This window comes from Dicentrarchus labrax, unplaced genomic scaffold (assembly GCF_905237075.1).
Source record: "Dicentrarchus labrax unplaced genomic scaffold, dlabrax2021, whole genome shotgun sequence".
NCBI classification, from domain to species: domain Eukaryota; kingdom Metazoa; phylum Chordata; class Actinopteri; family Moronidae; genus Dicentrarchus; species Dicentrarchus labrax.
This window is the reverse complement of record NW_026136719.1, coordinates 5637622-5663577: the sequence shown is the minus strand read 5'-3', so window position 1 is coordinate 5663577 and position 25956 is coordinate 5637622. Positions and strand designations below refer to the sequence as shown.

The following is a 25956-nucleotide window of genomic DNA, read 5'->3' as shown; positions in this document are numbered from 1 at the left end:
AATAGGATGAATGGATATTGTGGTGAGCAGCATCTGATTACACAGAGACGCCAGTAGGCATCGGAGGGAGGGAAGACACTTATTATCTAACAGCTAAAACAATTCAACCTCCCTCCTCTGCAGTCCTGAAGAAAACAATTTACTCTTCATCACATTAATCAGGAAATACAACTTTTATTCTTTTTAAAAAACCGAGGAGAGAGCAGGAACAACACCGAGCAGAGAAGAGGAGGAGGAGGAGGAGGAGGGCTTCGGGTCGGATACATGGCTGAGGGGGACCGACGGGTGACTGCGGAGGAAACTTGCAAGATGTCGCAGTTCGCGGAGGCTTAAAAAGGAGGACTATTTTTCTGAAGGAAGGGTTGAATCTGTCTGTCGGTACAGGAGAGAGAGAGACAGTCGGACAGAGCTCCAGGAAGATCTGTTTTTAGGGGTTTGTTCCTCCAGGTCGGAGAGAAACAGGTAAGAGAGCTCACCTGTGTGCAGCCAGCACATGTTCATGTTCTCTGTTGCTCTCAGGATTTATTATTTAGTGCTTTTCTGTTTCATTTAAAGCCACCAAACTCTCTTAAACACTGTTTTTTATATATTATTGTAACGTTACAGGCTCAAAAAGTATCAATTATAGTAACATTTAGAATAATATTGATAAGTTTATATCTAATAAGGTAATACTTAGTTAGATTGCCATTAACCTGCTCTGGAAATCTTGTATTATTATTATTATTATTATTATTATTATTATTATTATTATCTTTTAAAGGTCCAGTGTGTAATATTTATTAGGATCTATTGGCAGAAATTGAATAAAATAATAAATAGGTATGTTTTTAATAGTGTAAAATCTCATTTATATATGAATTGTTGTGTTTTCGTTAACTTAGAAACAGCTTTTTATCTACAAACACAGCGGGTCGCTTTGTATGGAGTCCGCCAAGTTTCTACAGTAGCCCAGAATGGACAAACCAAACACTGGCTGTAGGATTTTAAAGCTGTGATAAGTGATTTCTGACCAGTAGGGGGCAGAAAAACCCCCAAAACAGCCCTTACACACCGTGTCAAGTTGTTATGGCTAACACATCCTTATCATCCCCTTACTTTGTCCATAACCTTTTTCACAGCGGGTATTTTGACTTTCTGTAGTAGGAAAAAGCACAATTGCTACTAATAAAGATAATATCAGCATCTAACGTTGGCGTGCTTTAAAGACGCAGATTCTGGGCTATTGTAGAAGACATAAACTAAATGTTCCACACTGTTTTTAAGTTTATAACATTTATAGTAGTCAGTCTCCTTTTGTCCAGCAGACACAGAACAACATTATCACCCCATTATAGTTGTGTTTGTGTCCAATATTAACCCTCCTTTAAGCTCTATTTTGGTCTCCACCAGCTAAGAAAATGCGTCTTTTGAGCAGCTATATGTTTCCTCCACCAGTGAGTCACTTAATTTGTCATTGTTGACAGCATACAGTTGACTTCTGTGTTTATTTGCATCCACACAACACACAAATCGACTGTATGGAAATTTGAATAGTAAAAAAAAACAGGTTACAACAAAACAAAGGAATTATGCAACAACAACAGAGGCTCCCTTTGTGGGAAATCACATCAAATTCCCGGAGTAGAATAAGTTAAAAGAACAATCATCTGTGCGAGTTGTGTAAAAACGCGGGTCAAAGCTGAGGATTGTTCCTGTTTTGGAAGGTGTGAATGATGCTACATGTGTCGATACAATAGTTAAAAACATAAGGAAGTGTGGTTTTTAGATATAAAAATAAAAAAAGTAGCCTTTCTCTATAACTTGGTGTTACATGGTTCAACAGTATTGTATAAAAAAATGCTGTGTGATGGAAGTTTATGCTTTTAAGTCACCAAAAAGGATTTGATTTGCCACTTTTCCTCATAAAAGTCGGAGTCCTTCTGATGTGTCCTAGGGTCATGTTTTTGGTTTCAGCATAATTATGGTAACTTAATGTAATTTCCAGAAAGCATTTGTAGGTTTTTGAAGTCGTAACATTTCCCATGACTCTTTGGCAAAGCAGGCATTTTACAGACCTCAAACCATGAGAACGAGTTAGCATTGTGAATCTGCCACCTCGCTTTCTGTGAGCGCTGAGTGGACATTAAAGTCAAATCCTACCAGTGCAGTGGTTTGTTGTTCCGATAGAAATCCATGTGTGGGAGTTTAGGAGTCCCTGCTGAATGGAGGGGCGGGGCAGGCAGGTAGAAACTTTACCCCCCCCACCCACCGCTTTAGGCTTCAAATCCTGCCAAGCAAGTGGAATTTCATGGAAACATGAAATATGTCAACGCCGAACGTTAACTCCCTCCCGGTGTGTCAGCTCTCTTCTGGTTGGCTCGCTTATCTGCTCGTGCTTTTTTTAAAATTAAACTCAAGAAAGTGACACCAGGGGGTCAAAAACAGGAGAGTGCAGGTCATCCCGGGACAGTAGGATTATTCTATAACTTAACTTATTTGTGCTGTGGCCAGGTGGCAACTCACCTCTCTGCCTTTTCTGTCTTTATTTCATTATTTTTATCTTCAAACACAGCTCATAGGAGTAGTCACCTTTTTAACAAATTAAGCTGCATGTGAGTTCCCCATCTGAATTTTCTGTTTTATGATAATCTGTTAGCTAATTATTAACTGAAAAGAGGTCCTGAAAGTAGGGATGGGAATGGAGAACCGATTCCAGTTGAGTACCGGTATCAAACATCCATCAGAATCGTACGCCTCAGAGCTTATTACTACTTTTTAATCAGTGCTTTTCCTCACGGTCGAGCATTGCCAAACATTCGTCTACGCTGCTTCAGACTTGCATGAAGAAGTAGTCCTGGTGGAGAGGAAGAAACAAAGAGCGATGTCAGCAGAGCTAGTCGTATTGATCATCACAAGGGGTGGAAACATCAGCAATGAGCTGAAACATCTTTCTACACAACGTGGGCTTAAGTTCCAGGAAAGCCACGTGTTTAATACGAGTGCCACCGCTTCAGCGGCGTGTCCGACACCGAGGGTCAATATCCTCTGGTATTATAACATTAGCGCCACGCAGGCACACAGAAAGTGTATCAGGAATCAATAAAGGAATCTATAAAGAATCGAACCGATCAGCAGAAATGATAATTCACATCCCTACCTGAAAGATGCAAAGAACTTTTTTATAAAGTTAATTTATAAAAAAACATCATAATCAAAGTATAAAGAACTAGAATGAAAAGAATAAGAAATTTAACCTGCCACGTATTTCCCTTTTAAATTTACATTCAGAGCAATGATATGAAGTGACTTATAAGTGGCTTATTTTTTACATGTTTAAACAGGGCTGCACCTAGTGATTATTTTCATTACTAACAAACCTGCTGATTATGTTCTTGATTAATAGATTGCTCTATAAAACTTCAGAAAATCATAATTTCCAAGAAGCCAAGATGACGATTTCAAATAGCTTTTTTTATTGTTCTAAAGAAAAGGCAACAAATCCTCACATTTGAGAAGCTGTAACCATCAAATGTTTGACATTTGAACTCAAAATAGCTGCTGATTCATTTGTTGACTGACTAATCACTTCAGCATCACTTATTAAGAAACCAGCGCTCAGAAACATCGCAATAAAAACTGTATTTTGCCAGACAATATAAGTCCTGGGTTTTTCTGTGTTGCCCTTTCTCGACAGCGCGGCTTAAAGCAGCCGGCGTGGAGTCAAATGTGAACAGCAGGGGAAGCAGGTTTTGGGTTAATCTTTGGCAGCGTTGCCTGCGACGTGCAGCAGATTGTGCCAAGCCGGGCCCAGCCAGCGTCCCGCCTGCAGGAGCTGCAGAGCTCGGCTGCAGAGCTGGGGGAGCTGGCACGGAGGCGGTTCTGGCCCAACGTGGCTCCAGTGATGTGGTTATGGTTAGAGATGAGCTGGGAGAGCAGCTGTGTGTGTGTGTGGGAACAAGGCTGAGTTGTCCTTTTCTTTCAGTCTCTGCACTGATGCACTCCGCCTCTCTGTGATCTGCTTTCGTTTTTGTCTTCTGTCCTCGCCTCGCCTCGCCTCGCCTCCACCAGAGACCTGTCAGTTAGACACAGAGCCCGTCAGCGCGTTACGGGAGTGAGATCAGCACATGAGTGGGAGTGTGAAATGTTGATTTAACTGCTGAAGACCTGCGATTACACGTGATTCACAGCTTAGAGATCCTGACGAGATCAAATGTCGCTACATTGTTTCATGAAAATGAAAATGTTTTCAATAACGTGATACTTCAGGGACAATTATGTGCTTTCACGGGATGAGAAAGGATCTTTAATTACAGGATGTCTGCAGGTTGCGTGTGTAGGATTTAGTGGCATCTAGCAGTGTAGCTCCATATTGAAACTCCCTCGCTTCACCCTCCTGAGGTTTGTCCGTTCTGGGCTACTGTAGAAACATGGCGGTCTCCATGGAAGGCAACCTGCGGGTCAGTTGATTAAACACTAATGAAAACATACCTATGCATTTAAAGGTACTGGGGGAAACAAATTGCAGTGTAGGATCAATAAAGTCTCTCTTATCTTATTATAATTCTACCAATAGATCCTGTAAATGTTACGCACTGGACCTTTTTAAAAGTCTAATATCCAATAATCTGAATTTTAGGCCTTAAAATGTCTTAAAAATGTATTTTTTTAATTATGTTTTTCAGTCCTGTTTGTTTGTACTTTTTTTGCCAGTATGGATGTAAAAGGGTCTTTAAAAAGTCTTAAATTTCACCTGTTGAAACACTGTCACTATAGGATATGATGACCAAGGAGATAAAGGTGTTCAAAAATCACTTTTATGTATCAAAGATCATCCAGCTGTATCAGGATACTGCGACAACCAGTATCTCAGTGGAAACGGATATTTGACCAGGTAGCGTTTCTAGTTGGCAATCTAGAAGTCGGGACCAATATTTTCAATCTTAATCATGACTTGATTCTGTAACTGCTTCCCAAAGTTCATTAAATAAACAAGAAATATACAAATTAAACAGTTTTTATTTAAGGGGTTGGGATTGAACAAAAAGTTTGATTCAAATAGGACGAGCCGCTTTATTTTTAGCAGGTTTACGTAGCGATATAATGAATCACCATCATTTACTAACAATGCCTCCCGCCGTAGGGACTGAACATGAATGATACATGAAGTGAGTGGATGTTCTGCTTTTGGTTTTCTTGGAACAGGCCTGTCTTTGTACCACGCTGCATCCGCCCTCTCACTGTTCTCTAATATCTAACCTCATGTCGTGAAGCAGCTTGTATGTGGTTTTGCATTATTTGATGCCATGTTCAAACTAACCAATTGCATTCATTGTTTGTGTTCTGAGGAAAGAGGGCGAGTCTCTTGGTGAGTGAAACTTAGAAGAGTTATCCAGTCGTCATAATGGGAGGAGGTACTCGGGGAAAGGAGTCTTGCTTTACCAGGAGAATTACATTTTAGTTTTAAATATAAATCTATATGATGTTATGTTTCTATTCTCATCCCAAAGTTTATTTTCATAATGAGGTGGCGGATTTATATTTTTCACAATATGATTTTGAATCATCATGACTTTGTTGTAAATTTCAGACAACAACTGAGATTAAAAAAACCCAGAAGTTTTAGACAAAAGAGGAAGGAATACACCTTTTTCTTTTAATCTGCTTTACTTCCCTGTTGCATTCCAGAGTTAATGTTGATTTGGGTTCATTAGATATGAAAAAGACCAGCTTAAAGGGAAAGTTATAGTGTGTTTTAGTCTCATTTACTACAAAAAGTACAGACTTAAACATTTTTCCATCCCTATCTTCCAAGCAGATATTGATTTTTTTTTTTGAATACAGTGAACTTGCAGAGACTTGACACTTGTGGTGGGTGATTCATCGCAGTGTAATGTGTTAAATTTATCTCATCACTGTGCAGAAATGTAGTAAGTGGAAGCTTTAAAAGCATCACGATACCATGATCCGAACTAGTTTGTAGTAAATGGGCTCATGCATAATAATCACTTTTCTTTTTAAAACCTGACACTCCCTTCCCAACTCATTGCCCAGGCAGGTAATTTTAGAGGTGTGAGCTAACTGTTTTGACCTCCTCTCGTGGGGGCCGCTGCTCTCTGGCTGTTTCATTAGCCCTCCACTACAGGCTCCATGTGTGGCATTTCACCACAGCTCCCAGAATGTGCCACCTTCAAGCCACCACCGAGCCATATAACGGGCGGCTCGTCCTGCCCGGTCTGTTGGTCTGCAGGGGGATCTAACCGCATGCTTCACCGCTGGCTAACAAACCTCTCTCTGTTTCCCCTTTTTGCTGTCGCTTCTGCTCCTGAGGGATCTTCTTCTCTCCATCTGTCCCTCTCTGTCTCTCAGGCCCGAGGAGACAAAGGCTGTCTTCTGTTGGACATCTGTCCATCTCTATTTTCATCTCTGATAAGGTAAGTTCTGCTGTCACTCTGGGCTCTGCTCCTCCAACAGTGCCTTCATTGTGTTGGTCCTGTGCAACATGTGGTGTGTGTGTGCTGTTTTTGTTGTATATTTACTGTTCTTAATCATGCTCATTGTGCTCCTGTCATCTAATAACAGTACTGTAACATTTAACACGCTCTACAGTGGCTGCTGCACTGCGATTTCTGCCTGGCAGTTAGATATAATCCTCTCAGTATCTTGATTTGTAATCTTTTTGTAGCCTCGTGAAGCCAGATGATATCTCTTAAGTCCAAAAACATACTTTGAAATTGAGCATGATTAGATTTGTATCAGACCAATGAAGTAAGAGAGGATTTCCAATGTCATTACAAGGCTCACTGCCTATCAAAACAGCATCAAACTCCATGTAAAATAAGGCACTACCTATTTCTTACCTCACATTCAGGGATGCTGGAAGTCAGTCAGAGTCGGGGGTTCTGAGAGAAAGTCTGCCTGTATAATGAGCTCATGGTTTTAGCATTTTATACCAATTTCAATACTTTTTAGTGGATAAAACTGATAAGAAAACGAGGCAAAACCTCTTTCCTGCCATACGTGCCACTGTATAAATGTAAATCCCAGTTAAAAAAAGGAGAAAGTCATAAGTTTAAACATTTTTATGAACTAATGGCTCTTATTATGCCAGATTTTAGGTGGTGCTGCACCTCAGCACTCCTGCTTCCAGCGCACATGATTATTTATCTATAATCTTGGAAGACTTGATGTTCTCAGAGTTTGGAAATCAGAAGCAGAAGCAGCGACTCCTTGGGTTGTCTGGTTTTGTCCAGTTCAGATGCAGGATGGGTTCATGTTGTCTGAGTGGGGACGAGTCAACCACCTACTTTTCCAGCCTTTTCTTCCAAAGACATCTGTCTCAAGCAGATGTCTCTTAAACCAGATCACAATGAGCAAAGTGAAACTGTTGCATGCTGGCAGTGCGTACCCAAATTCTGGGTTCATGAGCAAACTGCCGTGTCGATAGCCTCAATGCATAAAGGCGTAAAGGTCAAACAAACATTAAGACATTGTCTCTCAGTATTAGTCGTTTCTAATGTCATGTGATTGGACCGTGACAAACGATTCAGTCTTTATAATCAGTATGCCGTGTGATTGTTCTGCAGCCTTCACATTTCTGACTTTACTTCCGTGAAATTCTAAGTAGAACAGGTTTTAGTGATATGTGTAATTTAGGTCTTATCTACTCCCACCGTGACTCAACCTGTAGATCTGCCTAGATACCGTTCAACAAATGGAAAGTATCAGATGACACCGTCACAGTTTAGTATAGATACATGATATGAATGATAACAAGCTATTTATCCCTCCTTTGGTGCAAAAGGTGCAAATTTCCATTCTCAAGTTTTTTCTTAGAGGTTTACATTATTAAAATGTAATGCACCTTTTTTTTTTTACAAGCTGTTGAACTCGGTTGGATAACATATTCCAAATACCTCAGTTGGGCATAAACCTCAATTTAAAGGTACAGTGGGACAATGTTTAATCTCAGTACCTGCTTGTATTAATCACCTGCTCTCTCCCTCTTAGACTCGCCAGCTTAACCAGTGACCCTGTTAACTGGTGACTTTTAGCCGATTCGTTAAAACCAAAACACTGGCGAGTCGCGGTCACAGCTGTGGCGAATCGAGATAATTAGCGGACCAGTCAGGGCTGATGTTTCCAGTTTATCCAGAGCCAGTGAGACGGAGGCTACGAGACTTTCTCCTGTGTGGTACAGTATTGTTGTCCAGGGCTGGACACCGCTGCTGCTGTGTAGAGTCTCTCCAGCCTCGCCTCGTCGGTCTGGGACACTTTAATGTGGTAAAAAACAAATGGTGAACCTGACGTGATGATGTGAGGTCACGTGGTTGTGGTTGTTTCATTATTATTAGTTATCATGAACTATGTACTTCCATTTACTTGTTGAGTGTTTCTGCGCTGTGGTAATGCTGGAAGAGTCTGTCTTCCACCACTCCTTACAGTCTTCACTCTTCACTCAGCATGTGTGTGCTAACTTGACAGTTGTGGTGACGCTGGGGGCGGGAAGAGCAGTGAGAATCAAGTCCTGTTGGCATTTTAGTGCAGCTTCAGCTACAACTAACAGCCACACACAGCGGTAGGTAGTAACGTGGAAACAAGGCTAATAAAACAGCTTGTGGGCAAGCTCATCCAAGAGGTGAATGGTTCCCATACACTACATTTACAGACTTTTTTGGATGGATTTTAGTCCCCAGTTTTCCTCAGTTGCGATTTCAAGGGACAGATAGTTGTTCGTCAAAACAAAGCTCGATGGTGGCTTTCAGAGTAACCCATAATGTGCTTTATTCTTGCCAGCAGCAGTCATCATAGTGAGCGCGGTTATCATTTTCTTTCTTTAAACAGGGGAGTCTCTCATTTCGGAAAGAGGCACAGCAGTGCTCTGGTACACAGCTGTTTCTCAGGGCTCTGATATAAAGCCAGCTGTTGGCAGAATAACAGCAGCTGGAGCAAAAAAGAAAAGTATCATGCTTCTGTTTATAGATGTTTGAAGCCTCCAGGCCCTGATGTGTACCCACATAGTCTCACAAACCCTGCTGGAATGCAGACGTACTGTAGCAGAGGAGCTTAGAGGCTAATGCTCGCGCCGGCCTCCATGTGCTCGATACGTACAAGCATATAGACCGAGTTTGGCTGCAGGGAAACTGTTGGTGTACACATTAATCAGATTAATGAGCGTGAGTTTTCCAGTGGAGCTTATGAGGTCTGGACCTGCCTCTCTATTCGTCACTCCCTGCCCCCCACCTCCTCCTCCTCTTCACTGGCCTGACCCATTTCTCTATAAACCAACAACCGGAATCTCCTCCTGTCTCGCCATGATAGTCTCTCTCTCTCTCTCTCTCTCTCTCTCTCTCTCTCTCTCTCTCTCTCTCTCTCTCTCTCTCTCTCTCTCTCTCTCTCTCTCTACTATCACCCACCTCTTTAGCAGGCCTGTATTAGCTGCAGATATATCAGTATTGTGTATTTAAATAACATGATAAACAGAATTTCTGATCCTCTTTGTGCTTGTGGACTGAGTTTTATGATTGTTTAATTGTGTTTTAATGAAACAAAGACATAAATAGTGAAGTAAATTGCATTGAATGAGAAATCAGCTTGTGTTCATTCCACATATTTATTGTCATTTAACTGACGGTAGAATCCAGCCAATAGTGTGGCGTTTGCTGTGGTAGTTTGGGCTACAGATGCACAGCTGTACCACTGATTTGCAGCCGTAAATGTCTTTAAAAGATGTCTTAACTTAACAAAATCTTTTTTATTTTGCAAGCAGAACACGGATGATAAATGCAACGTCAACATTTAAAGAAACTCTTTGACTAAACATCTATCTTTTGAATGTGAAGTCTTTCTGTGGGCTTGAAAGGTGGTTGTGAACGGTTTGTAGCTTGTCAACTTGGATTCACAAGTAATGCCCCCCCCCCCGAGGCATGAAAAAGGAAAAGCATCAAAACTTCTCAAACCGCTCATGCAATATATTCAACTTCTTTGACCTTGAACTGTATGTTGCCAAATAAATCCTTGCTTCATCAATAAACTGCTAAATATGCTTCTACCGGGGGAGCTTATGACACAAGTAATGCATTTATTAGTGTGTAGAATATAAACATCTAGTAAAAATGGACAGAAAAAAAGCAGTTTAAGAAGTCTCTATGGATGTTTTGATTAGGGCTGCGCGGTGAATCGAAATATTACTCCTATCACAATATGCAAATTGCAAAAGCTATAATGAGTTTAACAACAAAATATGATAAAACAGTATTATAATTTCTGTAGTTTTGAAGAGATACCCTGGCCGTCACATCTTGTTCTACAGATGTAAGAAAACATGTCTGGTACAGTTTCATATTATCCTTATATATTTTTAAACATTTTATTTAAGTGAAATTTTAATTTATGATGCAAAGTCCTTCGCAATATCCGTCAAAATAATCTAAATATGCTTTTACCATATCGTGTCACTCTAGTTTTAATACTCACATTCTTTGTAATTGCTGTGAGTCCAAGCTGAGATCTCCTGACTTTTTATCTAATGCCACCATCAGGTCAAAATCATACATACATTCCCTTCAGCCTCAGTTGTACTTTGTTTTTTAGTGCCAGCAACAATAAGTGCTGATATAAAGGTAGATTAAAGAGTTCACATTTCTGTAATTCAAGTTTTTAGTCAACTTTTTTCATCATCTTTGTTGCGGCTGGCAGTTTTCTGGCAAAAATAGAAGATTTTCAAGCTCTGATTGTTGTTTTTCCAACTGATGGAAGACGGAAAAACTGTAAATGTGAGCAGTGATCGGAGGTCAAACAAGTGTGTTTGATACTGAAAAGACAGACCGTTCCTTTAAAATACAGGCCCACATAATAGAATGACTGGTGTTTGTGGTCAGACAGCCACACCTCAGTACACAGGCACAAAGAAAAGTAGAGGTGTAGAATTCTGCTGTTACTGTCATTTGATATGTGATTTATTTACGTGTATTTTTTTGTACACACATCCGCTTCTCCTTCATTTATACGAGCTTGACAAACCAGCTCCACATGGCCTTTTAAAGCTGTGTTTTGTTGCTGTGTGACAGAAACCACATCAGAATAAGTTGCTTGTGTGTTGTTGACCTCCTCCTCCTCTTCCTCACAGCTCCAAAACTTCCCGTCTCTAGTTTACATTTCTTTTCCACACACAAGTGCTGAGCGGCACTGATTTCCTCCTGTCTTTCGGCCTTCTCGTTGTCTCGTACCTTCCATTACTTTTGCCATCTTTCAACGGCCCTCCTGTTCTCTGTCGGTCAGGCCTGACAGCCTGCTGCCCCGTCTTGGATCAGGGACCAACCTGTTGCTTTTGGATGCCTTCAGATGGTTAATGGACTAAATGAAAAAGAAGCCAGGGACCAACTTTCTTCAGACTAAAGACACAACTGTGATGGACAGTTTTGAAAAGTTTTTAATGATTCCTGAGTATTTTCTTAAGAACAGAGAAGCCCCATCATAAGTTGTAACGTGAAGTTGGTTGTTTTTAGTTATAATTCGTACAGTATGTGTATGTCTCGAGGACAGATATGACTTGGGTGGTTGAAAACATGCAGTTTAGATGCTTAAAGGAAGAGTTGGATGAAAAGATGGATACCACTTTAATACATTAAGCCAGCAGCCGGTTAGCTTAGCTTAGCATAAATACTGGAAACGGGGGGAAACAACTAGCCTGGGTCTGTCCAAATGTAATAATATCCACATGCAACAAAGTCTAAAGCTTATTTATTAACACATTATATCTCACTCTCTGTGCTAAGCTTAGTTATCTGGCTGCTGGTGACAGCTCCATGCTTACTGTACATGCTGATAGACTGATAACAATCTTCTCGTCTAACTCTTGGCATGCGAATAAGCTTGTATATTTCCCCAAATGTCCGACTGTTTGTTTAACTGAACACCTATATCCTCGCTACTTGCTGCCAAACCAGCGTTTCTGTGCACACGAGTTAGTGAATTCTGTTTGAAACGCAGCGAGAGAGTTTTAGAGCTCAATGAAACGGAGCAGCAGTGTTGTATTAATTGGTTATTAATGTGTTGGCTCTCAATGGCTCTTACCTACTCTCCTGCCCCTGTATCTCCATCCTCTGACTGACTACAGCTCCAGCAGGTCCCTGGCCTCCAGGATGGTCTGAGGTCGTGTGTGTGTGTGTGTGTGTGTGTGTGTGTGTGTGGGTGTGTGTGTGTGTGTGTGTGGGTGTGTGTGTGGTTAAAACTAAGTGGTTTGAACCAGAGTTCATTATCAATGATCGAGGAATGTAAACATCCTCAAAGAACTCACACACACGCAGAAACTACACCACACACACACACACACACACACACACAGAGCCATGGGAGGGACGGTGGATGTCTCATGGACTGTCCACATAAACCAAACAGCACTTTCAACTGACCATCTGTTCATGGAGATGCTCCTCAGGCCAGCGATCTGTGGCCCCACTCAAAAACCAGAATCAGGATTATGTAATGATATTTCTAATTCAGTATTTCAACAAGATTTATTCAAATGTACAAACTTTGTCTCCTGAAACTGTAAAAAAAAAAAAAAAAAAAAAAAAAAGTACTAACTGGCTGTGATTGTTCATCACTTCACAACCTGTGAATTTGTTTTTATCTCCGCTGTGAAATCAGCACACTGTGAAGTTGACACCAGTTGCTTCACCTCTCATATCCAGAGATAATATCTTGTTAACAAACAAAAACCAAGAGCGCAGATCATTGTGCAGTCTTCTTGTCACACTATCCTTCCCGATGGCTAGATAAGGTGGACAGAGCCAGCTGAGTCATTCCAGTCCAGTAAACTGTGTATACATAAACTGGCCTGTTGTGACTTAAGACTATTTATGTCAGTGTTGACGTACACTTTATCAGACCAGACCTAGCCTGTTGTGCTTTAGAGAAGTGGTTCCCAACCTTTTCCCCTAACCCCTGACCGAGTAATATATACATATTTTATGAATTCTTCATATAATTGTCAATGTTTAAAAATAAAAGTAAAGAACAACTAATAAACTGTACAATGAATCCAAATAGTGAACGCAGTAACTGCAGGACGTTGGTGTAAAACGAGTGATTTGGATTCATTTTGAGCAGATTATTTCTGTGAATATTGATCAGAGATGAGTTTTCCTGATATTTTTAGTAACTTTTTATACAATTCTCTGTCTCAAAGTAAATTTAATTTAGTTTTCTTCACAGATATGAACGAAATGCTGAGCTATAGGCCTACTGTCTATATGTTTACCTGCAGGTTGGAACCACTGCTTTAAAATACTGCACTAAGTTTAGTTTAAGACCAAATTCCTGCAGAACTAATGACCTTCAAATAACCCTCAGCTGTAGGTTATGTTTTGTTAGCATGTTAACTCGCTAAACATCTGCATGTTTACATTGTCAGTGTGAACGGGTTGGCATGCAGATGTTAGCATTTAGCTGAAAGCCACCGCCTACAGCCTCCCAGAGATGTTAGCCCGGCTGTAGACTCTGTGTGTGTTTGTGTAGTCTTAACAGAGGTTCATACAAGACCAACAAACGCACACAAACACACACAAATACTCCGAGGATCAGGCCCAAGCACTTGTAACACAGAGCTGTTTGTGTTCGAACGTGGTCGACCATAACACGGGTTTGTTGTGTAATTGTGGTTGAGTGGCGTTTTCATAGAGTTTTCTATGAAGGAATACTTCGTAGCTCTCTGTCTCCAGCACCTCCAGCAGGCACAGAGGTAACACAAGTGTGCATGAGCTGCCAAACCTACTTGCTTTCAATGAGCCGCGCCCAGATACTCACACAAACACTCCAGTCCTGCAGGATATAGGAGCAGTAATTAGCAATCCCTGGCAAAGTCAGTTTTCTCATACTCGCTCATGTTCTAGCACGCTGGTGGCAGATACCTCAGCTGCTAACATACTTCCCATTCACCTGCGAGACACACACACACACACACACACACACACACACACTCTCTCAGTCATCCTTCTGTTGCTTCCTCCTGTGCTGCACAGTGTGGACAGAAAATTAGAGCTCAGCTGTCTGAAGGGGATTAGCTGCAGAGGTCCGAGAGGTGTGATGTTGTGCTGTTGAACGTCAGCGTTTGTCTAATCTTGAACGCCACCCCCACCAACAACAGACACACCTACAAATATATATTAAACCTCTTATTCAGCCGAGTGTTTGCATGTCACACGAGTAAGTGCACATACGTTCTGCCGTTGGCAGTCTCATAGTCGGGGCTTTTATTTAGACTCACTCCCACATTGTTCCCTGCAGATTTCACCAAGGCTGCTATTGTACACTACCTCCTAATTTACCACCAGCTTGCTCCCAGTGCACGGATCTACTGCTGTTATTTGGGGAGTCAACTAGTTATTTACAGTGAGAGAGAACGTTGTGAAACGCAGAGAGGAGGAAAAGTAACCAGGAACTTCTCACAGTCTCGTCAAAGTCAAGCCTTATTGTGGAGCACTGTCTCATACAGAAGCAATTCAAAGTGCTTTACAGGGTGATAGAACTGCTCAGGGAGAATCCACCTTAAATACTTAGTATGTTTTTTACCTTTATAAATGACGTATATTCACATAGACTTTACATGATCGGAGAGATTAATGGGGGTTCTGGTTTATTGCAGACGGAGGATCACTGCACACAGCCAGGACTGGAGTAGTGGCATGTTTTCCTCCCTGGTTGTTGTGTCTGCAACAGGAAGTTGTCCGACCTTGTAACTGGGTTTTGTCCAATGGGAGGACAGTATGGAGGAAGCCGATGTATAGAGAAGTCAGGTCACAGTGAACTGTTGACAGGGTTCATCAGCAGCTGAAGAAGTCCCCTCAGGTCGTGTTGGAGTGCTAATGAATTTAAATTGCATGTTTCTTCTGCTCCATCGAACAGATCCGGTTCTTCAAGAACAAATCAGTTCCCAAAAAGGAGGAATTTGACCATGGCCTCCTTCTATACATCCACTATTATAATGCTGTTGGTTGTAGATGGAGAATATCTTGGCAAACAAATGAGTGGTAACACTTCTATGTAGCATTTATAAACCGCCTATAAATATTGAATAAATAGTTTCTAACACTTTCTAATGTTGTAAGCACATATGTAGTAATTAATGCACGTGTCAGTAACTATAACTTTTCCTGTGAGCCTCAATAAGTTTAGACTGATGTATAAACAGATAATGAATAAGAGAAAAACTGTTGTAATAGTAGAAAAGGACAACTTATTGGGGGTAGAAATGGGGCGTAAAGCAGGGACTTTTTTTATTATTGGGTGCTGATGACTCTGATTGACAGTCTAGTCTCTATGAACTGCCACAAACATTAGTCTCCTGTATGATCTGTAGGTACAAGCATGGACACAAAGAATACATATCTAAAGAGGTGTAGCTTTCATTTTTTTTGGTGTTTAATTTAAAGGAATAGTTCGGCATTTTGGGAACGGGCTTATTCACTTACTGGATGAGAAGAATGATGGCACTCTGATATCTGTCCCCTTTTTATATCCATTTAAAACACTTTGCAAGGAGGAAACTGTTGTTGGTGCCCACACAATGAGTTGTGGTGAGTAACACTGACTGTAAACATCACTTTTGTTTGTTTATAAGAAAACTCCTCAAGGTGCAGTAAAGGTGGTGTCGCCTTCAGGCTCTCCTTCTGTCTTAGCAGTTTACAGTGCAGGGCTCCCATGGTCCTGGAGAATCTGGAAAACCTGGAAACACATGGAAATTGATCTAAATGACCAAATATTTAGTTTGACGGTTGGATAGGTAATGTGTGTGCTGTGACAATTCAAAGTGGGTTTACCAGACGCTTTTTCATTTCTGCTCCCATGTCAGTTAAGAGCTGTTCACACAGTTTGCAGCCTGTTGTTATGATCAAATTTACATTAATTGCTATGGTTGATATTGTTAATTGTGCGATGATCACTTATACTTTCTACCTCTTCTTTTAATCGGCGGATTTTCTGTAAAATAAAATCAATTCTGCTTGATTTGAACTGTTGTTTGTGCTCCGCTGAGGCTGCAGCAGGAACTGTGGTGAGGACAGTGCCACAGAAATGTGTGTCCCATAAACTCTGACCACCATTGAAGTGCTGAAAAACTCCTGGAAAAAGTCCTGGAAAAGTCCTGGAAAATGTTTCCTTAAAAAGAGTGGGAGAGAGACTTTCCACGGTTAAAAATGATTTGTGTCTGCGCGTTATTATCAGAGAGGATTCTGTTCAAATGTTTGCGCATCCTCTCTCTGATGAATGACATCCATTGTGGAAGGATGCTGCTGACACAGATTCCTGCCTCGGTAACGGAGCGGATGTGTGGGACAGGGCATCAGTGTTTGTGGGACACACACGGTCCAGTTGTGTGCTGAAGGAAAATTGGGCAGCGACGTGGAGAAAACAGCCCCGTGGGCAGAGAGCGGTGCAGACTCTGTAGGTTTCTGTGTCGACTGACGTGGAGCCGCAGTTTGCCAGTGGCTGAAACTGTACAGTGCTATTTCTTTTAACTGTCCATTATGAGTTGACAGTGTTATAGGAGTGCAATGATAAACCAATGCTGTACTTTTTTAAGCATGTATGTGTATTTTCACTGCATGAATTCAGTCATATTAGGTTTTTTTACGCATTGATTGACTCTGTTGAACACTGATTGATGACTCTTTGCTCTGCTTTCTTGATGGGAAGATAGATTCCTACAGATATTAGCATTTTTTATGTTTTTATTTATTCTATTTAGAGCTGTGTACAGTGGAGCAGTGAGTCTGGAAGGCCATGGGTTTGATGCCCAAAATAGAGGACACATATTCTTTTACCCGTCTATGTAAAATACATGTATTAATATTTTATTATACGTTCATTTCACATTTTGATTTGGTTATTTTAGTTATTTAATTTGTATTTTTGTATTATTATATTTTTTAATTAAAATGGGGACTTAAAGATCAGTTTGTTAGTGCTTGAAAACAGTCGTATATCCTCTGTAGCTCTGAAGGAGGAAAATAATCCTGTTCTGGAGCCTTCTATCATATCACATGATCTCCATCAGATGATGAGTATCATGGAATTATAGTTCAATATTCAAGTTATGTTAGGGAACTTTTTTTTTTCAAGCTTTATGCATTAGTTTCTGTTGTTTCACTGTTCTTATTTATTTTCTTATTTTGTCCTTTTTTGTTAGTCAGTTTGGATTAGAGCCTTTTGTAGTGCACATAAAACTAAAGGTAAAGGAAAAAGATGTGATGTCAGATTTTTGGGTGCTCTGTGTTGAGATAATCTGTGTCTGGATTAATACAAGTTCATATAATGGTTTCCACCTGAAAGCAGCTCTGTGTAATAAACAGTATTCTCTCTCTCTCTCCCTCTCCCTCTCTCTCTCTCTCTCTCTCTCTCTCTCTCTCTCTCTCTCTCTCTCTCTCCTCTCCCTCTCTCTCTCTCTCTCTCTCTCTCTCCCTCTCCCTCTCCCTCTCCTCTCCTCTCTTCTCTCTCTCTCTCTCTTCTCTCTCTCCCTCTCCCTCTCCCTCTCCCTCTCCCTCTCTCTCTCTCTCTCTCTCTCTCTCCCTCTCTCTCCCTCTCTCTCTCTCTCTCTCCCTCTCTCTCTCTCCCTCTCTCAGTCTTTTCTGTAGCCGCCATCATTCCGTGCTGCAAGGCCGACCCCAAAATGTCTTCCAATGGAGACCTCAGCGACCTGGGCAGCTCTGACAGCTTCTGGGAGGTACAGCAGGAACACACACACACACACACACACACACACACACACACACACACACACACACACACACACACACACACACACACACACTTATTTCTGACATTAAGAGAAAATTTAAAGTCTGTGGAAAGCAATAATAAAAATGATTTCTGGGTTTCTCACATCAAAGAAAAGCTGAATATTAACCACCCTGCCTGCCCTGGATGACAAAAAAAATCTGATATTAGGTTTCAAAACTAGGAAAAAATGAGCTACGCACTACAAGATGAATTATTAAATGCACTGTAATACTTATATTGCATTTATATAGCAGTTTTATGTAAAGCCTCTCATTCACACTTACACACCGATGGCAGCTAACCTGTGAGTCTGCTGGTCTGACCGTCTGGAGCAACTGGGGGTCGAGTTGCTCAAGGACACTGACAGAACCACCAACCCTGTGATTAGTGGACGACCCGCTCTACTTACTGAGCCACAGCCGCCTCGGCTACAAAATCAGATCACTTAACCAACAACACACAGCAGACGTTAAGATCTCTGTATTTGAATTATTGAATCAGATACAGTAAGTGAATAAACCCTGAATATATTTATTCTACTCTATCAGAGCAGCCGGGAGTTGAAGGAGTGAGATAAGGCAGTGTGTCAGTGTGTGGTGTTTAGACAGAGACACAGACACATAATGAGTCCCTGCTGACTGACTGCCAGCTTCACAGGCCTCCATCTGGAAAAACTACATACCTTTAACTCCTCTCACTTTCTATTCTGTCTGTCCTCTTTAGCTCTTTTAATGTTATCTCTGTTTCAGTCTTTTGTACATCGTCACTCATCCGCTAAACATTCTGCCGCGTCACTTTTGTACACTAATATCAACATGTTGCTAACATGCATTGAACTGACAGACCAGCTGGTGGAGTACAGTAGAAGAGGATTTCAGTGCCCTACACGAGTTCAGTGTTACGTCTGTTTCCTCAGTCTGTGTGTGTGTGTGTTGTGTCTCTCTGCAGCCGGGGAACTACAAAAGGACGGTGAAGCGGATAGACGACGGTCACCGGCTGTGTAACGAGGTGGTCAGCTGCTTCCAGGAGAGGGCGAAGATAGAAAAGAGCTACGCTCTGCAGCTGAGCGACTGGGCCAAGAAGTGGAGGGGTGTCGTGGAGAAAGGTGAGTTGAAAACACTGATCACATGAGGGGCAGGCTGCAGCAGGCAAATGACACCAAAAACTTTTATGATGATAAGATTAGTATACTTTGTAGTAGTTTACTTTGGTGTGTTTTGGGGATGTTTAGACTAACAAGGTTTGCAAGCCATTTAATATAACTACAAAGTTTCACATGTTGCTGCAACTTATTTATGAAATAATCCCTATTTTATCAGAAACATTTCTATGGAGCTCCATAAAAATGTTATAAGAAACATTTATACACATGTTGAACAATCACCTTTCAGTGCTCAACATTAATTGTTGCATTAAATATGCCAAAGCACTAACACCAAGTTACTGCTGACACTGACCCTGATGAAGACACGTTGCTCATTTTAAATGCATATTTATTCAAATTTTTATTGAGGCCATATTTTCCCCACAAAAGACTCACTGCCTTTCACAAGATGGAATAATGGCAAAACTCTTTGGCCAAAATGATGAACTTTGCTGTATAAATCACTCATTTGCCTCAGGTCCTCAGTACGGTACGCTGGAGAAAGCGTGGCATGCCTTTATGCAGGCGGCCGATCGGCTCAGCGAGCTGCATCTGGAGCTTCGGGAGCGGCTGGCGGGCGAGGACAGCGAGAAGATGCGCAACTGGCAGAAGGACGCCTTCCATAAGCAGATGATGGGAGGCTTCAGGGAGACCAAGGATGCAGACGACGGCTTCCGCAAAGCACAGAAACCCTGGGTCCGCAAACTGAAAGAGGTGAGGACTGACTGAGTGGTTTCAGTGAAGCTGGATTTATAGACGCTGCTGCAAGGGTTCAATATCGCTGCCTGTTGAAGAGTTACATCGGTTGTTTCAGCAACGCTTTGAGTATTTTAAAGCTGTTCAAACAGGGTGTGTAAACTATGACAGAAAAATACACATAATGATTTAACTGCTTTTACAGTTTTGAGGACATTTTAACGTATATTGAGTCGTCTAATACGCTGTCATATGTGTACAAAACACTTTAAAAAATAGTGTTATACCCGAATCCTGTTTCTAGAATAAATGTTATGAAGTGGGTCAATGTGAAAACGAGACTGTGTGTTAAGAAAGATAACAAACAAAGTGTGTTTTGTGTGTGTGTGTCAAGGTGGATTCCAGTAAGAAGACCTACCATCAGGCCAGGAAGGAGGAGTGGACGGCGGTTACCAGGGAAACACACGCGAAGGCCGACCCGACCAAGTCGCAGGAGGAAGTCCGCAAATACACCACCCGGGTGGAGCGCTGCAACCAGGAGGCCGAGAAAGTACAAAGCTTACACACACACACACACACAAACACACACACACACTCACAGTCCCATGCGTAGCTCCACTTGTACCAGTCTGGGTGTGTCAGTGAGTCCAGAAAAATGTGTGTGTGTGTGTGTGTGTGTGTGTGTGTGTGTGTGTGTGTGTGTGTGTGTGTGTTTTTGACTTTTAAAACATGACCGGGCTTGTCTCCTCTGTTCTCTGCTCTGCACAAACCCAACGGCACAGAAACCGCTCCAGGTCCTGAAGAGGGAAACGCTGAACCAAAAACAGGGAAATCCTGAGACAAACTCGGCACACAGAGCGCAAAGGAAATCAAATCCAGTATCATGACTCAGTGCTACAGTGCTGCACCGGACACACGCAACCAGTCTGTGCTCCAGTAAACAGTAGAGCAGTACTGATCGAGCCTTCTTTGTGGGGTTCTGAGGTGATCACAAAGAATTTCAGATGATGGGTAATTTGTGAATCACAACTGAACGCCCTTCAACCGTGACACTGTTGTATTTGCTCATTCAGAGATACGAAGTGTGGCACAGACAACCGTTGGCTATAGCTATGTGTAAACACTAAGGTTTTTTTTATTGAATTAGTTCTGAATATTGCAGGGAGGAATAGTATAATGCGAAGCAGCCACTCTGAGCAGACATCAGGCTCTTATTGCAGTTGGTTCAAACCACCACACCTCCAACACGTCATCAAGGTAAACAGCACTTAGCATGCAATCCTGTTGGAGGGAAAACCACACATTTGTGTCCATAACACAATCTGATTGCAGTCACTCGTGTGACGAAGGTGCCAATCATGGAAAAGACTATAATGACCTGTAGCCTTTTAAATACTTGACATCAGGTCCAGTGTGTAACATTTAAGAGGATCTATTGGCAGAAATGGATTATAATATTCATAGGTATGTTTTTCATTAGTGTATAATCACCTGAATATAGGAATCATTGTGTTTCTGTGACCTTAGAATGAGACGTTTTTATTCACAGATGCTGCAGGTTGCCGTCTACTGTCCACCATGTTTCTACAGTAGCTCAGAACAGACAAACCAAACACTGGCTCTAGTTTTTCAAGTTTCACAGCCACCGTTGTTTGTCCTTCGCACTTGGCAGGCGAGCAGTATTCAGTTGCTTCCACTTGTAACTTCACCGTTAGAAGCCACTAAGTCCTACCCACTGGTCCTTAATTCTGAAGTGCAGCACTGCTCAACGCCACAGTCACAGCCTCTCACCAGCAGCTGTAGCAGAGTGACTAACAGACCATCGATCTTTGGGTTTAATGTTTGAAAACTTCTTCCTAAATGCTGACATGAAGGAACATTTGCTTCTCTTAAATCTTTCTGCATATAAGTTGACAAAGGGTTGTACAGTAGCTCAGTGTGTGCTCAGTGTGTGCTCAGTGTGTGCTCAGTGTGTGTGTGTGTGTGTGTGTGTGCAGATGAAGGAGCGCTACACGAAGGCCCTGGAGGAGCTGAACCGCTGTAACCCTCGCTACATGGAGGACATGGAGCAGGTGTTCGACCTCACCCAGGAGGCCGAGCGTGAGAGGCTGCGCTTCTTTAAAGAAGTCCTGCTGGACATCCACACACACCTCGACCTGTCCGCCAAAGAAGGGTACGACACACACACACACACACACACACACACACACACACACACACACACACACACACACACGCGTACATCCTAAGAGCAAAGAGGGTGATTAGGTGATTCATGATCCATGACTCAGAACGAAGGCATGCAGGACTGTCTGGGTTTAAATATGTGTGAACATGTGTGTATGTACACAGGAGTTAATAGGAAACTCATGATGTTGTTCATTAACTATTGACCCCTCGTTCTATTTAAACAAGCCCCCGTTACCACGGCAACCACGATTGGTAAAGTCCAATTGGTAAATATGTTTGTCCAAATATTGAACAAAGATTCATCTTTAATTAACTCGAGCTGTGATGAGATTAGATGGGAATGTACTCGGAAAAACGACTTCGAGGAACTTTATTTGTATTTTATTGTTTATCTTTTGTTTCTTAAATTTCCTCTTTTGGAGTAAAATGGTTTATTCCACACTCACAGACTTTAGTTAATGGAGTCTCTTGCACATGAATGCTTGAAGAGTATGTTCACATTTTCTTCAAGTCTTTCTTAAAACAGTTCTCTTATGCCCATCTGTACATGTAAACAGTGTGTGGTCACTGTAATCATTCCTCGTGTCCACACCAGCTGTTTAATGTGATTTCATATCCCCGCTCTTCACTGCAGGTGGGCCTGCCTCTGCCTGGAGAAATGGAAAAATAGTTTTTTTTTTTTAAGAAGCACATTCAGCAAAGGATAAACGCTCCGTGTTATAAAACAGTGACATGTACTCGCATATTTAGTTCACTCAATAATGGGCCAGTGGTATTTTCACATTGTCACTTAACATCTGCTGCTAGACTTCATGGAGTAAGGATCATTATGGAATAAACAATGACCCTAAAAGAGCTGCAGATCTTTGTACTCGCTAGCCCACAGACTATAGAGTGAGACCACGACATAATTATGCACTTTGAGTATTCCTCTGCTAAATTATGCACATCAGAGCGGATTTAAAAGTGGGTACACCGAATGCCGACTGAGAAATAAGTGGGTGTACCGGTGTATATCCTGCACTGCACCACTAAATATGATGTTTTGACAAATTAAGTTCACGTCTGTCACAGTTTTGTTCGTTTAAGTACTAAAGTTTGTCTTGAGAATGAAGCAGAGTCTGCTTGTGTGTTTTTGAGTTCTTTTTCCCCTGTTAAGTTTGTGAGATTGTGTAATTTTAATAATTAGAAGCCCCAAGAGTTCAATGTAGCCTCTATTTCTCAAGAAAAGGCAGAGATTAAAGAATTTTTTTTTTTTTTTGTGTTAAATAGCTGCGGCCCAGGGTTCGAATCCGATCTGTGGCCCTTTGCTGCGTATCATTTCCTCTCTCTACCCCGCTTTCCTGTCTTTCTCCAGCTGTCACTGTCAAATAAAGGCAATAAAAGGCCAAAAAAATAACTAAAATAGCTTTCTAATTTAACATATTAAAGGTGGTATTACACGAGAGAAAATATACATATTTTAAAATGTAAATAAGGACATGTACCATAAATGTAAGAAACACCTCAAGTGTGAAGCAAAGGTGGAATATTAAGTTTTGAAAGTTGATTAATGACCCTGGAAAAGGGTTTGTCAAAAAAAGTCTTAACTACTTGCTTTTTCTGAAGCTTTCTATAGTATCTCATGGTCTTCCTCATTGAATAGAAGTTGTATTTTAAGAGTAGTCCTCTCCGTTCTGTTCTCTGTTGAAATGCAGTCAACAGGATTGAAGAGGAAGTGCAGTGTTCAAACAGCCCTGAGGCATGTAGCTGCAGTTCCTGGGAAGGTTTGATGTAGATGAATTGATGCAGGCTTTTGCCTCATATCACTTCTCAGTGTAAACAAACCCGCACAGAGCCGATAACGGCGACTACAAAATATGCACTTACAATAGTCTTATCTGGAATTCCACCTTTACGTGGAAGTTTCAGGATTTTAAAGGCCCAGCCCCCAGAATACACACTGGAATCAGGAACCTGGTCCAGTATATAATATACACTACACCAACACTGTAATTCTTCCATGTTCTCGGCTGTCTTACTCGGCTCTGCAGTTGTCAGCTCTGTGGAGCTTTCTAGCGTCTTTCAGCTCATTGTTTTGGTTTTGCGACAATTTTTCACTCCCAGTGCTCTCTTCAGACTTTCAGTAAAACGTTCTGATGAACTAGATATACGCTACCTGCTCAGCACCAAACAGCAGGTTCTCATGAGTAGCTGGAGGCCAAAAACAGAGTTAAAAGGTGAGAATTGTGCTTCATACATTCATCATCAAACATGGCTTCAGGGGATAATATGTCAATGTTGAGTTTACAGCTTCTCCTGCTGCCCCAAAGCGATCAAAGATTGTATTAATGCAGCTTTGAGTTAAAAGGTAACATCTGTGTTTTTCAACCTGGACCTCATTTTTTTGTGAATTTGGTCCAGCACTGAGTGAGAAAGCTGCAGCTGGCGGACACAAAATGGCCTACAACGAAATCCTTATTTCCATTAAAAGTGCTGACCGGCTCAGATTGTCATTATAAGTGTGTGACAACACAAACCTTCAGAGAAATGAAATGCTTTCTGTTCCTTTCACATGATCCAGCCTGTGTAGAGTCTCATTCTGAAATCTCGTCTGTGCGGTTACGGTAACGACACCCTAAATACCGAAATTACCCTTTAATAACACAGCAGTCACGTTGAGGAGATAAACCAAGGCTGACCTCTCTCATTTGTTCTCTACCTCTGAAACACCATCTGTGTTGCTTTAAACCACTTAGAGGCAGCCAAAAGTAGTGAACACAACACTGAAATATCATCTTCTTTTAAGTTGATATGGTGAACTTGACCGTCAGTTGCTTATGTACACACCCAGCAGTTACAGAGCAACATTATCATTTAGTTGAAGTTGTGTTTCTGTCCACCTGATGAATTCAAGCCCCATATTCTCTCTCTTTTAGGTCTGTTTCTGGTCTCTACCAACTCTTTATCTCTTGCTCTTTAGCTGCTAAATGCTCCTCTACGTTCACCAGCTGGTCTGTAACTGTGTCTGTCTGCTGTTCGCTGCTGAGCGGGGAGTGTACAGACGCTATGAGAGCGTTCAGAGTGAACCAAAACAGTAAAATTGCAGGGTGGACAGCTAAACAATGGGCTGAAGCTCATTGTAAAGCTGAGGGGGGGCTGTAGATTCGTCCCTATGAGCAACCCCTTCATTGGCATTTGACATCTAAACAATTATAGCTATTTTAAATATATGTAACAGATACACACACACACACAACACACTCCCGCCATCTTGGCTTTTTTTAACGTTTGCTGTGTGTATGATGTCCATAATTGCTGAGTATTTGTGTATTTATAATAATAATAATAATAATAATACCTTTTATTTATATAGCTCTTTTTAAAACAGCAGTTCGAAAAGACAGAATAGTCAACAATAAAAGCAATGCATCATGGTATTAATAGAGACATACAACTTAACAACACATAAGAGTACAGTTTAAAACAAAAGCAGATACTCATCAACAATAAAAGCAATGTAATAAGAAACTAGATTAAAACCAGTAAAAAAATTCTAGCTAGCAGACTTATATAAATGTTAATTTGTACATGTGGGTTTTTAAAAGTTTTTTTAAATGCCGTACAGACTGAGAGTGAGGGGGAGGCAGTCCCATAGTGCATGAGGTCAGTACAGTCAGTACATTAGCACCTGAGCCACGAGGAACGACATTTATTTGCTGTATATTCTGTATTTGGAAATGACAATAAACCAGCCTAAACCTGGAATAAAGTGCAGACACCTGCCTGTTACACTGTGACAGACTTAAAAAATTACTTAAACTATAAAGCATGAGGAGGAGGAGTGTAGATGTGTAGATGTGATAACTGATGCTTTGTCCAATAGGTTCAAAAGTCTGTACCGGGACCTGGGTCAGACCATCCAAGCAGCCAATGACGCTGAGGATCTCAGATGGTGGAGGAACACCCACGGACCGGGCATGAGCATGAACTGGCCACAGTTTGAGGTGTGTGGACGGACACACACACACACACACACACACACACACACACAGACACACACACACTATTCACTCTATTTAAATTCACACTCGGGATTATTTATACGACTTCATTCATTCATGTTTTTCTTCGAACATCTTGATGAGAACAAGAGCACTGTGCAGGACGGCAGTAGTTGTTTAGTGTGT

General features: G+C 41.4%; 1 protein-coding gene and 1 long non-coding RNA gene across 3 annotated transcripts in view; one reads left to right on the top strand and one right to left on the bottom strand.

Annotated features, from left to right (window-relative positions):
• The first annotated feature begins 13 nt into the window (after positions 1-13).
• The window catches only part of pacsin3 (protein kinase C and casein kinase substrate in neurons 3), a 38336-nt gene continuing 12393 nt past the window's right edge, over positions 14-25956 (top strand). The window contains exons 1-8 of one of the 2 annotated variants that reach the window (XM_051380365.1): positions 14-462; positions 6349-6413; positions 17601-17701; positions 18706-18862; positions 19380-19615; positions 19992-20147; positions 21595-21770; positions 25653-25773. In XM_051380365.1, the coding sequence (XP_051236325.1) occupies positions 17648-17701; positions 18706-18862; positions 19380-19615; positions 19992-20147; positions 21595-21770; positions 25653-25773 (900 nt within the window). In that variant the 5' untranslated portion in view covers positions 14-462; positions 6349-6413; positions 17601-17647. The remainder of the gene's footprint in view (positions 463-6348; positions 6414-17600; positions 17702-18705; positions 18863-19379; positions 19616-19991; positions 20148-21594; positions 21771-25652; positions 25774-25956) is intronic. The other variant, XM_051380364.1, reaches the window with a different exon arrangement.
• Positions 19234-20155, bottom strand: LOC127352190 (uncharacterized). The gene is made up of 2 exons (XR_007881056.1): positions 20016-20155; positions 19234-19686 (listed from the first exon to the last, which is right to left on the bottom strand). It is a non-coding gene; the product is annotated as an uncharacterized LOC127352190 (long non-coding RNA).